Genomic DNA, 14,412 nt, shown 5'->3' on the forward strand with positions numbered 1-14,412 from the left:
CAGAGCCGTCCCCACAATCCTTCTCTGAAACACAGAAACCGCCGGGGCAACCATTGGCATGCGAGACACAGCAAAAGTGAGGGGCAACGTGGCACTGACCCAACACATCTGCTCACACATCAGCTGGGACAGGAACCACTGGGGCAGCACGTCACAACACAACACAGACACAACAGAGCCCTGAGACACCACACACGGCGGTCACCTGCCCGCACATTTACACACATACTAGCCCGGGTGGCTCAAGGCTGACATCACCTGGTCCATGGCTATCCACCAGGTGGGCTTCTGAGCCTGAAGCCCAGAGCCTGAGGGGTGCACCAAGGACTCCAGGAAATGGGGGTTTGCAAGGAGAAAGGAGTCAGGCACCGGTTTCTCCTTGCTCTGCCTCTCTGGCCCATCTCACTCATCTCTCCCTGGCCTCCGAGCCCTACTAGAGGGTGGGCAGCTCAGGCCCTGCCTGGGGTAGGAATGACACTAAAAGGTGATGGTCTCCCCTTGGTCCATCGTGGCTCCCTCCGGGCATTTCTGACTTCTCCTATTTTCTCCCAGGCAACCCAGCAGGGATTCAGTGTCCTGGAGGGAGGCCCTGCTGGATTCTGAAGCCCTTTGCCTTCCCTGAAGGGCCTGGCTGTAGCCTCTAGCTGTCTTAGGAATCAGCAGGTGAAGAGAGCAAGCTCTTACCATTGTCGCATCTCCAGTTGATGTTGATACATCTGCCATTGTTGCAGGTAAACTGAGTCAGGGGGAAGCAGGTGGGATAGGCTGTGAGGAAGAAAGAGTAGCTGAGTAGGGCCTTCAGGATTACACAGCATCACAGTACTGGGCAGGTGAGTGCAGCGGCCCTCCCATAACCAGCAGCCCTTAGCCCAGTCAGGAAGGGTGGGGAAGGCCCCGCAGCAGTGCCTCAGCTGGAAACTCCACTCACTCATCCCCATGAGTCAGCAGACATAGGACCTGTGCTGAGTGCTTTTCCTGCATGAGTTTGCTGAGACACAATGCTGTGATGATGGGGCTCTCCTCTCACAGAGGCCACCAAGATTAACTCGCTCAAGGCCACCCGAGTGCTGGGTTGCAGGTGTCTCCGGCACCCCCAACTGGCATGCTCTCAGGATGCCCCTCCCCCAGGCCCAGCCTGACTCCCTCTGCCCATCCCTCTTACCACACGAAGCAGACTCATCAGAGCGGTCCCCACAGTCGTCATCCAGATCACACGTCCAGGAGATGGGGATGCAGCGGCCACTGGCACAGGAGAACTGGTTGGGGGGGCAGGTGCGGGCTGGGGGGCAGGGATGGGTGTGAGTACTCATTGTCCTGATCCTCTCTTCACTGCCTCTTCTTCCCTATTATTCTCTGCCTTTGGTGTCCCTTATTTCCAAGGATCCAAAACCATTTCTCTTAGAGAATTCAAAACCATCTCTCTGGTCTCACTGGATGCTTTACTCTTTCTCTCAAGGGGTCTCTGGTATCCTCCGAGGAGGAGACCTACCCTGCCTTGTTCCTCCTCTCCAGTCTAGAGCTATGCTCTGTCCCCCACAAGCTCAGCCCTCTCAGTTTCCCAGGCTGGGAAGGGGATAGCAGACCCCCCTCCTGCTCAGGGCTCCATCCCCTCTGCCCTAAATTCTTTTCCTCCTTTCTTTTATTTTATTTTTAGAGACAGGTCTCGCTCTGTTGTCTAGGCTGGAGTGCAGTGGCATGACCATGGCTCACTGCAGCCTCAACCTCCCAGGCTCAAGTGATCCTCCCACCTCAGCCTCTCAAGTAGCTGGGACTAGAGGTGCACGCCACCACGCCCGGCGGTTTTTTTAAATTTTTTTTGTAAAGAGTGGGAGGTCTCACTATGTTGGCCAGGCTGGTCTTGAGCTCCTGGGCTCAAGTGATCCTCTCACCTCGGCCTCCCAAAGTGCTGAGATTATAGGCATGAGCCACTGAACCTGGCCCCCTCGTCTCCCCTGCCTCCTTGACTGAGGGGTGCCTCGTGTGATCTGAGCCCCACTCTACACCTGAACAAGTGGCATTGGACTCATCTTCACTGTTCCCACAGTCATTGTCCCCGTCGCAGAGCCAGCGGTTGGGGATGCACCGGTTGTTCTCGCACTTGAATCGGTCCGAGGGGCAGGTGTGCTGATCTGGGGAGGGAATGAGTCAGGGGTCAGCGAGAAGTTGGGTGCCCTCAGCTTCCTGCCCACTCCAGTATAGGCACTGCCAGAGCCGAGCTGCCCTGCAGGCCTGCCATCCAACGGGTGGGGCAGGGCTTGTGACTCACGGCAGAGGGCTGGGGCCTCATCACTGTTGTCCAGGCAATCGTTGTCTCCGTCACACTTCCAGCGCTCCTGGATGCAGCGGCTGTTGGCACAGGCAAACTCGCCCGGCTGGCACTGGGGTGGAGGCACGTAGGATGGGTTCGCTGTGGGCACCACAGGATCGTGAGGGGGAAAGTCAGACCCTGGTCGTGGGACAAGTACTAAGCCCTTTGCACCATTTTTGTTTGCTTTACTATTTTTTAATAATACAAAGTAATTTTTTCTAGTACAAAATTCCTCATGAAACAAATTATCTGGATGGAAACTGCAATTCCTTCCCAAGCAACAATAGTGATGTTTACTCTACTTAATACTTGCTGTACTTCAGTGTGACCTGAGAATCAAATGGTGTCCAAGAGAGCCCATGGCCTCTATACCTCTGTCACCACCGAACAGGCTCTCCCCACTCCTTCCCTGACTTCTCCATGAACTTCCCCTTGGAAGTCATCTCCGGGAACCCCAGGGCCCTGCCCCGGTCCCTGGACTTTTTATTTCACAGTTTCATCGGTCCTACCAGCAGAAGTGAAGACAGGCACCACAGCCGCACAGGCTCCACCCCTCCTGTCCCCAGAATGCATGCCTCACCATCACTATCTGTCTTGGCCCATTAGCAGCTAAATCACGACGTCCTTTGTCTGTGCGTTGGTAACCTCCACAAGTGCAGGCTCCTGTGTGAGCCCGGTCTCCAGACCTCACAGCTGGGCGCTTGCCTGGTCTGACTCATCTCCCACCCCTCTCTAATCTCTGAAACTTCCCATGGCCCCACAGGTGGCGATTTCCCCTCCCGTATCCCATGGACCATGGACCTGGAGGCTGGTATGTGTCCTCCTTGCTCCTCACTGCTGTTCCCTGGACTGTTCTTCCCCTTACATCATGCTTCTGTACCAACCTCTACTTCTGGAAAGCTCCCAGGCTGCGCCCTGTCATCTGTAAGGGTTTTTAGCTCCTGGCTCACCAGCACTTTCTCCAAAATCACTCCTGGTTCAATTCTTGGTGACTCCAACTTCCATGTGGATGATCCTCCCATTACCTTGGCCCCTCCATTCCTTAACCCCCTCAGCCAACGCCCTCTCCTGACCCCAGCCACTCCCTCCTAGGTGTACACTATGGCTGCACTGACCCATTTTTACTTCCGGGATTCTATCCTAAGGAAACCATCCAGAATATGGGCAGGCATGATGATGTGAGAAATAGCAGAGGCATGATTACAAAACAGGCTCTGGGTCAAACTTCATGGGTTTAAATCCTGCTCTAACTTTGGGCCTCAGTTTTTTCATCTGTAAAATGGGGATAATAAAACCACTTTTCCCACCAGGATGTTTTTAGGGGTAAACAAATTACTGCAAGGGAAATGTCCATGACAGTGCTCAGCACACAGTCCATGCTCAACAAACATGGGTTGTGATTATATCAAAAAACTGGAAACAACCTAAACATCCAACAGTAGAGAAACGGTTGAGTAAATTACATGAAATTTATCAAATGAAATACATTTTAGCCATTAAAAATGCTGCTTATGTACTCGTTACATACTGTCAAGTGACAAAAGCAGGAAACAGAACAGTATGTGCAGCACGACTCCATTTATGTGAAAGTAAATCATAGGGAAACTTTTGGGAGGTGGTTCCCCCAAATGGTAACAGTGGTTATCTACAGGTGGTGGACTCTGGGGTGATTTGGGCTTTCTCCTTTGTGTTTTTCTATACTGTTTACTTATTTCATTGTTTTGTTTTGCTTTTTGAGGTGATGTCTGGCTCTGTCGCCAGGCTGGAGTGCAGTGGCACAATCTCGGCTCACTGCAACCTCCGCTTCCCAGGTTCAAGCGATTCTCCAGCCTCAGCCTCCCAAACAGCTGGGACTACAGGCACATGACACCACGCCTGGCTAATTTTTGTGTTTTTAGTAGAAACAGGGTTTCACCGTGTTGGCCAGGCTGGTCTCGAACTCCTGACCTCAAGTGATTCACCCGCCTTGGGCTCCCAAAGTGCTGGGATTACACGTGTGAGCCACTGTGCCCAGCCTTACTTACTCCGTTTTACAATGAACACAACCCATTTTGAATAAAAAACAAGGCTTGTTAAAATCATGCAATAATAACACAGAAAATGCTGTGACACTTGAACCAAAAAGGGCAGAAGACATTTTATAAACAGACTATTACAGCTATGTAAAAAACAATATAACCCCCCTGAGGAAAAAAGAATGGTGTTCACTTTACCACAATGCTAACAATATATGGTGCTCACTGGTGGGATTTGGGCTTTTTTCTCCTCTCTAATTTCCAACATATATATTATATGTATTTTTTAATGTTAATTTTTTTTTTCTTTTTGAGACAGAGTCTCCGTCTGTCGCCTAGGCTGGAGTGCAGTGGCATGATTTCGGCCCACTGCAACCTTCGCCTCCGGGCTTCAAGTGATTCTCCTGCCTCAGCCTCCCGAGTAGCTAGGATTACAGGCACCTGCCACCACGCTTGGCTAATTTTTGTATTTTTAGTAGAGATGGGGTTTTGCCTTGTTGACCAGGCTGGTCTTAAACTCTTGACCTCAAGTGATCTGCCTGCCTTGGCCTCCCAAAGTAATTTCCAATATTTGGAACTATTATTATTTTACTTTAGTAATGGAGAAATACATTTAAAAGAAGTAAAGGATAATTTCCTCCTTCCATCCATAGCTGTCCATTCTTCATTCAGTTTCCCCTAATTGCCATCCCCTCACAAGTCCCTCCCAGCCTCACATCTTCCCTAAACTCCCTCCTAGCCCCCAGAGCCTTTGCTCACCCCCTCCCTTGCTTCCTGTTGGCCCCCTCAGGGCCCCTCATTGCCTCCTTAATCTCTGACTGGGACCCTGGAGCCTCCCCTCCCCTCTCTGCGGCATCCTCCTGATGGGGTCTGCTTCCCACTCCCACCCAGCCAGGCACCTCATACCCAAGCAAGTGACGCCGTCTGCGTCCAACACCTGGTCCTCAGCACAGGCGCACTGGCGGCTCCCAGGGGTGGCCAAGCATAGGCTGCTGCAGCCGCCATTGTTCACCCGGCATTTGTTGGTGCCAACTGTGGGGAAGGGCCATGGGGAAAGGCAAGGGGAGGAAGAGGTGAGGAGAGGTCAGAGAAGGGATAGGGGAGGAGACACATTAAGATGTGGGGACAGAAAGAGGAAATATGGAGAGGAAGAAGATCATGTTGAAGAACAGGAGACACAGACATGGGGCAGGAAGGGAAATGGGGAACAGAGAATCAGATTGTGTTGGGGGAGTTCTCTTCTCAGGATCCTCAAAAGTCAGAGCCTAGGATCCCTGGGAAGTGCCTTCACTCCCAGGGAAGTCTCAAATCAATGCCTAGGTCCCACCACCCCTTCCAGGTCCCATGCTGCCCCCAGCCCCAAGGAGGTACCTTGCTGCTGCTGGGCATCATACATTCGGATCTCAAAGATGGGGGGCCGCTCACTGCGCAGAAGGGTCACAGTGGGGGGTGCGCCTCCTACACCCCGTTCCAAGCGGTAGACACTGCCACTCCGATACTCAGTCCAGAAGAGGTAGTTGCCATGGTGACACAGGCCAAAGGCGTGGTTCAGCTCAGGACCTTCATACACAATCTAGGGATGGAGAGGATGTTACTAAGGAGTTGGAAGAAAATTGAGGGAGGCCTGTGAGATCACTGTTTTGTATATTCATTTGTCTATGTCCTGGGCATGGGTTTTGTTTTGTTTCCCCCATTAGCCTGGGAGCCCCTGAGAGTGATAGTTTTGCACACAGTGGGATGGTAGATCCTGAAGCCAGCGGGTGATTGAGTGATCCAGCAAGGATGCTAGTGGTGAGGTTGTCCATATGGTCCTCTCCTGGGCTCATTCCTATTCATTCATAGTCCCCAAACACACACACACACACATACGTGCACACACACACACTCATATGCGTGTGCGCACACACACACACTAATGAGCAGACGGGCAGTATTCATCCATTCATTTCTTCAACATTTACCAGGATCTGTTAGGGGCTGAGCTGTAGTAGGTAGTAAGAGGTGAAAACGACACGATCTCTGCCCTTGAGCTTCCCACTGTCTCAGATAGGGCACATACGGGTGATCCAGTGTGAAGAGGGGTCTAGAGATGACATCCTAGGGGAGGTAGCCCCTGAGCAGTCTGCCAGGGGAAGAGGAGCTGGGGTGAACATTCCATGTGGAATGAACTGCATGAGTAATGGCACAGAGGGCAGATGCTCTGTGACGTGTGCTGGGAGGAGCAAGCTGTCTAGTGCTGCTTGTTCAAAGAGTGTTGGGATGAAGGAAGTGGGGAGAAAAGAGACCAGAGAGGGGGTCAGGGGCCATATCATGAAAGGCCTTATATACTAGAACACGTACATGACTTGTGAAGCACATGACAACCCAAATGACCAAGTGTAAAGATATGCCGTCCCTAGGCCCTCACACTTGCAGAGAGTGCAGACACACACCAAGGCATGCCGTGTATCTATGCACACACACGAGGAGGCGCACATGGTGTGTATGCAGAGACTGGCACATGGACAGTCAACTTCATAGACAACACGAATAGACACAAAGAGACGCAAATGGAGGCAATCCTCAAACAAACAACACAATACATAAGATATGCAAGCTCACAGATGTACACATCTATAGATGCACAGAAAAACATACACGAGGCACACAGGCCTGGACACACACAGATACCCACATACTCACACAGAACATCATCCATGCCCAAGCATGGTCTAGCAACACACACAGACTCCCCCACACAGGCACATGCCTGCCCACCTTCCGGTCTGTGCCATTGAGCAGTATCGTCTCGATGCGGTCGTAGAAGGCATCCACCCAGTAGAGGCGCCCAGCCGGGATGTCCAGGCTTAGCCCATTGGGCCAAAGCACTGTCTTGGAGGTGACAAAGATGTCTCGGTGTGAGCCATCCATCCACGCCCTCTCCAGCCGCCCACGCCGACTGTCCTTGGGGTCCTCCTCCCAGTCTGTCCAGTACATCCACCTGTGGGCAGCGACTGGTCAGCATCACCTGGGCACCCCCGCCATCAACAGCCTCCCCTGTGATCCCAATCCATGAGTGCTGTCCCAGAGCTCCTCACAGGGGTCTCCTGTCCTGCTCATCACTGGACCACACATTTCATTCATTCACTCCATTCAACAAATATTTGTTGAGTGCCTGTAAGTTGGCCACAGTTTTGGCATTCATGGATGCAGTGGAGACCAAGGCAGCCAAGGTCCCTGCTCCCACGGAGCTCCCATCCCACAAGAAACAGGTCAATCAAGGTTATATGGACAGCGATAAAGGCCAGGAGGGAAATAAAGCAGGGTGATGGGGTGGAGAGTGACCGGGCTGCAGGTGGGGGTGTCAGGGGAGTGATGGAGAAGGCCACCATGAGGAGGTGGCATGAGTGAGACTTGATGTAGAGAAGAAGCCAGTCCGGCAAATATCTGGGAGTTCCAGGCTGAGGAACTCCAAGAGCAAAAGCCCTGAGGCAGGAGGAGCCGGGGTGCTTGTTTGAGAAACAAACAGCAGGCAGTGGGGACAGAACTTCAAGTGTGGGAAGCGGGATGCAGATGAGGTCAGACAAGGGCCAGGCAGACGCTGTGGGGCTGTGCAGGCCTGACAAGAACGTGGGCCTCATTCTCAGGGTAAGGGGAGCTGGTGGAAGGCCCTGAACTGGGAGTGACAGGATCAGATTTCTTCTATGTTTAAGGAATCACTCCCATTTCCCTGAAGACAGGGACTCCTTCTCCCCTTGCAGACTCTCATTCCTGCTGAAGTATCCCGCCTCACCTGCCTTCCCCTGCTTCCCTGTCCATTTCATCCTCCAGTTATCTGAGGCCCACACACTCCCAGCTCCTCCCACCCCAAGGCCTGGGAGGACTCACCCATTGAGTGGATCCACCACAATAGCCCTGGGGTGTGTCATTTTGCCCTCGATTAAAGTCTTGCGGGTCTGAGCAGCTTTCTCCAGCCTGGCCACGCTGATTGTCTTTTTGGGCCCATCGTCCGTCCAGTACAGATTGTCTCCCATCCAGTCCACGGCCACACCCTCCACATTGTGGATGCCTGTTGGGGGAAGAGGGACCAGTGATGAACAGCTTCAAAGGAAGTTCAAAGCTGCCTGCCTCTGGCCCTCCCGGACTCAGGTACCTTTGAGCAGTCTGGGCTACAGAGGGGTGCAGGGACCCTCTGGGGCCCTAGACAGATGGGTGGGGGTAGGAACAGGAGGCTGGAAAAGGAATAGGGGAAAGCCCTGTGTGCTGCCATTTGTATCGGGGCTAGCCTCTCAAAACCACACGTGGCAGATGGTAAACTACATGGCTGATGTGGGCTCTTGTGTGAGGGCATCTGGCCCGTGCCTGCATGGAGAGCTGAAACAACGGGCATGTGGCTCTGGGCACAAGTGTGACATCATATCCTAGGCCTAAAAATCCTGAACTAACAAAATGAATAAATTAGGAAGTGATTTTTCACTTAGCCAAAGCCTTCACTCCAAGTGTCCTTTAAATAGCAGTTCCCTTGGTATAGGGATCCCTAATCTTTTCCTGATGAGTTACTTTTGATTTCCCCAAAGTCTTGTGATATGATTGCTGACTGTTGATTTTCTCTGAACTGCAGTGTGGATGGGGTGCAGGGCAAAGGTTATAACTGGCATCCGCCAGATTGATGGGGAGGCGGCCTGATCCTGGGGCCCGAGTGCAGATTTGGGGCAGAACTCGTACAGCTCAGAATCCTTCACATAGACATTAAAAAGACAATGCACTGTGAACCTGCCCAAGCAGCTCAGAGGGAAGACCTGGATGCAACTCACAAAACACAATTTTCTCAGGACACATTAGCATGCAGTTTTTGGCGACTGCAAGGTCAGCTGCACAGACCCTGTGTGCGCACATACATGTGGGTGTGCCCTGTTTTGATCTGGCAGGCCTGTCTCCAATTCAAGACCTCAGTTGTCTCCTGGCTGTGTGCTGTGTGCAGTTCCAGGGCTCTGAGCCAATGCAGAGAGACCCTGAGTTTTCCCAAGGGCTGGCAAGGACAGCCCATGCTGCCTAACCCATCCTAACCCTGCCTCTTTGGCTCATCCAAGAAGGGGGTCACACAGGGGTCAATCTGTCTATCCCCTCATCTCCATGCCAACCAGTGCAGCCAGCCAGTCAGCAGGGGACCATCCTGCTGAGAGGGCACCGAGAAACAGATGCCTGGGCCCCAGCCCCCTTCCATCCCCATGGGCCACATCCCTAGGAGCTCATACCGTCCTTCAGGATGGTCTCCCGCTCAGTGCCATCAATCTTCTGGCGGCCAATGAGGTAGCTGGTGGTGTCGGCAAAGTAGATGAAGCCGGTCTCAGCGTGGAAGTCCAGGGCTCGGGGGTTCATAAGGTTTTCAATGGGGATCATGTGCTCATCCGGGACCTTGGCCCCCATATCCATGCCCCGGATGATGCCTGGTCGGCCCTTGCCATACACGAGGAACAGCTCGTGCTCCGGCTCTAGAGCAGGCACAAGCCAGGGTACAGTCAGACACACACATGACCATCATCCCCACCCAGGGGCTGTGGCTAAGGGGCTGCAATGCCCTAGCTGTGATGGGTCAGGAGACGTTAGGGATGCGAGGCTCTGGGTCAGATGGACAGACCACGCACACACTAACATACAGGACGATGGGTCCTGGCCGCAATACCCTGGGGTCTGACCTCTGCACTCCAAGGGTAGGAAATGAGGGAAGAATAGCAGGTTTTCAGCTAAGTGCCCACTGATCAGTCATGAAATCAGTGGTATAAAAGGAGTACCTTCAAAATATGTTGGCGTCACATCACTGTTTACCACTTCCTCTGCTGCCATCCTAGTGTAAACCACATCACTTCTTGCCTACTACACTGAAAGTCTTCTGGCTACTTCCCTACTGCCCATCCCCCACCCAGCAGCAGCGTGACTTTTATACAAATGTGAATCCAATCATGTCATTTCCATTCTCAAAAGTCACTATGAGCTTCCCATCCCAGATATAATAAAATCCAACCCCTGCCTCCTTCTCTGCCCTCACACCACTCAGCCCCGCTGGCCTTCGTGCTGTTCCTCTGGCTTGCCACACTCACGCTGGCCTCAGGGCCTTTGCACTGTTGATTCCCTCTGCCGGACATGCTCCTCCCTCAGGGAGTTACATGGTTGCCCTCTTCATTTCACAGAGAGCTTGGCTCAAACACCACATCCTCAGAGAGGCCCTTGCTGTCCTCATTAACTCTATTCTCTGCTTTATTTGTTCATTTATTTTTAATTTTTTGAGACGAAGTCTCGCTCTGTCATCCAGGCTGGAGTGTGGTAGCGCCATCTCAGCTCACTGCAACCTCCACCTCCCAGGTTCGAGCAATTCTCCTGTCTCAGCCTCCCCAATAGCTGGGATTATAGGCATGCACCATCACACCCAGCTAATTTTTGTATTTTCAGTAGAGACAGGGTTTCACCATGTTGGCCAGCCTGGTCTGGAACGCCTCACCTCAAGTGATCTGCCTGCCTCGGCCTCCCAAAGTGCTGAGATTACAGGCATAAGCCACCACGCCTGACTATTCTCTGTTTTATTTTCTTCATAACCACTTATTACCACCTAAAGTTACATTTATTTGTTTCCCCAACTAGACTATAAGCTCCATGAGGCCAGGGACAACATCTCTCTCGTTCGCTGCTTAATCCTGATGACCAGAACAGTGCCAAACATGTAGTGAGTGCTCACTGCTCACTAGACACTTGCTGAATGAATCAGTTTAGTTTTCTGCAGAGTCCGGTGGGTGAGTGAGAAAAGCACTTTTTTCGAATATGGATTCAAGTCCCATCTCTGCCCTCACTGGCAGGTACACTCTGGGACACTTCCTTCATCTCCCTGCATATCAGACAGAGGCAGCCGGGCTGTGGGGGACACCTGAGGAACCCTCCCGCAGCCTCCCAATGGGCACACACCCCCTTCCCTGTCACTCACTCTTGCATGACTTCCCGTCACTGCCCAGGCTGAAGCCGGAACGGCAGCGGCAGGTCCGCGCCTTGTGGCTGTTGGCCAGCAGGCAGATGTCAGAGCAGCCGCCCGGCTTCCCATACTGGTCGTTTTCACAGGCATGGCTCCTCACTGGGGGCAGGGTGAAGAGCTGTTAGGACCCCTCAGAGCCCCTGTGCCAGGCCTTGAGAAGACTTCCTGAATCTGACCACACCCCCTGCTGCTGTGGTCTTTGTGCTTGCTATCCCATTTTAGGATTTGGAAGCCACAGGGGTGGAAACCCTCTGCCCCCCAACAACCCAGCCTTCAAACTCTTGGGGTGGGGGCTTCAGTAGTCAGGGAAGAGAGTTCCAGGGTTGCCCATGGCCAGGTGCTCCTGCTCCAGACTGGCAAGGGGAATGGGAGGGACAGAGTGGGATCTGGAGGCTGAGTGAGTGGATGGGGGCTGGCAGGGGAAGCTGAGGGGCCAGGGCAGGTAGCCCGAGTGGCTGGCTAGGAGAATCGGTCATGACATGAAAGAAGCCAGGGTCCCCACAGAAGGGCCCATAGAGGGGCTGTGATCCCAAGGTCCCAGAGCCATCATGGGGTAAAGCCAGCTTTGGAGGGGCCATGGAGCCCTGCTCACCTCGGGGCTGACGCCTCTGGTGGTAGATGTGGAGGGCACCACCCTTGTCCACCCGGGTGACAACCTGGTACTCGGTGCTGTTAAAGCGGTTCACACGGATCACACTCGTCTTCTGCTGGGCATTGGCATTGTCCGAGTTGGTGGCATAGAGATAATTCTCAAACACGGTCAGGCCGTACAGGTGCTCGATCTGAGACGGGCAGGCAAGAATGGACAGCATGAGATGACAGGGGTTCCTCCCTCTGTCCTGGAGATCCCCTCAGCTTCCTCCAGACTTCATGACCTGCATTCCCCAATTCATCCTGTAGTTTTTTATTTTTATTTATTTATTTTGAGATGGGACCTCACTCTGTCACCCAGACTGAAGTGCAATGGCACAATCACGGCTCACTGCAGTCTCCACCTCCTGGGCTTAAGCGATCCTCCTGCTTCAGCCTCCTGAGTAGTTGGGACTACAGGAACACACCACCACACCTGGCTAATTAAAACAAATTTTGTGTAGAGGTGGGGTTTCCCTATGTTGCTCAGGCTGGTCTCGACCTCCGAGGCTCAAGCAATTCTCCTGCCTCAGCCTCCCAAAGTGCTGGGATTACAGGTGTGGGCTACCGTGCCTGGCCCCACCATTTTTTAACTCAACGCTTTACTCCTGTCTCCTCTGGCTGGACTAACCTATTCTGAAGATTTTTGCTTACCAAGATCCCAGTCATCCTCTACAGAGCATGTCTTTAAATAATTTATGGGATCTTCTAACCAGAGATGTTTTCTCCTTCTATACATCCTCCGTGACACTGCTATCTATCCGTGTCTGGCACGGTGATTTGTGGACTTATCTCACCCACTCTACTCAGACCCCTTGAGGGCAGAAACCCTGTCCTTCACAGAATTAGGCACTCGGTAGACACTTTAGTGATTTTAGACTGAATTAGAGTTGGGCTCTAAACTCTGTCCACAGAGGACATTCTTAGTCTGTTATGAGGGCTAAGAGGACACACTTGCCCCAAGCAAGTCCTGTAACACCCCTGACTATCCACATAGCTTATCTGCGGTGGCCAACTGTCCTAGTTTGCCTAAGGCAAAGGTAAGGGTTTGCTGGCTTACCAGACTTTCAGGGCTAAAACTGGGACAGTCCTAGGCAAACTGGGCTGGTTGCTCACACTAATTATCCCACAATGGAGATGCCACCTCTGAGCCAGCAAGGCTTCTAGACCAAGTTCCAGTGCTATCACCCAGCTTTGTAAACACAGGCAAATCACCTAACCTCTTTGATCCTGCTTTTTCATCTGCTGAAAGGGAACTGAACCACCTCCCTGTTCATCAGCTAGGGGTTATTATAAGGGTCAAATGAGAAACAGGAAGTAAACAGAAGTGGTGTTTCTAAAATGACTGTTCCCATCACAGTGGAACCCGTATCTTGTCCTTTCTCTGCAGTATTCAAGCCCACCCCACTCCCATTAGAGGCCTGGGGCATCCACGCTCTTTACCAGGAGACTCAGAGAACGGTTCCCCTACAGAGGCTTCCCCCCTCACCAGAAGGCCCTGGATCATGGTTCCCCCACAAAACCTCAGACAGTAGCTCCCTCACCAGGATGCCCTGGATGATGGTCTGGCGGCCCTTGCCCTCATAGTCCACCACTTCAATATAGTCCAGGTAGGCATCTGCCCAGTAGACAAGGCGGCTGACCAGGTCCAGCGTGATGCCGTGAGGAAACACAATCTTGCTGTCGACGAGCTTGGTGCGGTTCTGCCCATCCATGTCACAGCGTTCCACCTTTGGGATCTGCCCATAGTCAGTGAAAAACACCTTCCTGTGGGAAGATGCATGTTAAATGGGGTCTGGACATTGGGCACCCTCCTTACCACTGTAGCCTCAGCCTCCCACCTTCCAGGGCCAGAACCCCGCCTGCCACTCTCACCCCATGGCAGGGTCCAGGGCAATGCCCTTGGGGTTGTAGAGTTCCAGGTCTAGCAATGTGACACATGTGTCCCCGTTTCTGTTGCAGACAAAGATCCTATCATCGATGTCATCCACAAAGTAGAAGTTGCCTGTCAGCCAGTCGATGGCCATCTGCTCCACGTCTGGAGAGTACGAATGAAAGAGCCATGGGGTGGGGTAGGCCCTCTTGCAGAGATGCCCACCCTTTGCTGGTGAGAACCTACACCTGGAAGCCCACCTTCTCTGGACGCCCTCCCACCCAAAACCCCCGTGCTTAGCTCAACGTGGATATACAGGAGGGCTTGCGTAAATGCTGGCTGGCTGGTTGACTGACAGACTTCCCAATTCTAGCCCATCCTTGAAAAGGGACCATCTTCTTGGGGCACCAAAAGGTAGAGAGCACAGGTCCACTAGCTCAGTCCAGTTTTTTTTTTTTTTAACTTTGCTTTTACTTGGGATAAGAGCACTGAGGCTACCAAAACATTACACATCTTTGCTTTTCACTGGACTTTTATCTACTATCTACAGTAAATCTAGTTATCTCATGCTAACCAGAAGCACTGACTG

At 52.5% G+C, this 14,412-nt stretch overlaps 1 protein-coding gene across 1 annotated transcript in view; it reads right to left on the bottom strand.

Annotated features, from left to right (window-relative positions):
- The window catches only part of LRP1 (LDL receptor related protein 1), an 84,576-nt gene that overhangs the window by 44,850 nt on the left and 25,314 nt on the right, over nt 1-14,412 (bottom strand). The window contains exons 7-19 of the mRNA XM_055359318.2: nt 13,826-13,988; nt 13,495-13,717; nt 11,913-12,102; nt 11,276-11,419; nt 9,558-9,794; nt 8,191-8,371; nt 7,081-7,303; nt 5,695-5,896; nt 5,230-5,355; nt 2,267-2,407; nt 2,004-2,129; nt 1,163-1,279; nt 685-765 (exon numbers count right to left, since the gene is read on the bottom strand). Of these exons, the coding sequence (XP_055215293.1) occupies nt 685-765; nt 1,163-1,279; nt 2,004-2,129; nt 2,267-2,407; nt 5,230-5,355; nt 5,695-5,896; nt 7,081-7,303; nt 8,191-8,371; nt 9,558-9,794; nt 11,276-11,419; nt 11,913-12,102; nt 13,495-13,717; nt 13,826-13,988 (2,154 nt within the window). The remainder of the gene's footprint in view (nt 1-684; nt 766-1,162; nt 1,280-2,003; nt 2,130-2,266; nt 2,408-5,229; nt 5,356-5,694; nt 5,897-7,080; nt 7,304-8,190; nt 8,372-9,557; nt 9,795-11,275; nt 11,420-11,912; nt 12,103-13,494; nt 13,718-13,825; nt 13,989-14,412) is intronic.

Source organism: Gorilla gorilla, chromosome 10, assembly GCF_029281585.2.
Source record: "Gorilla gorilla gorilla isolate KB3781 chromosome 10, NHGRI_mGorGor1-v2.1_pri, whole genome shotgun sequence".
NCBI lineage: Eukaryota > Metazoa > Chordata > Mammalia > Primates > Hominidae > Gorilla > Gorilla gorilla.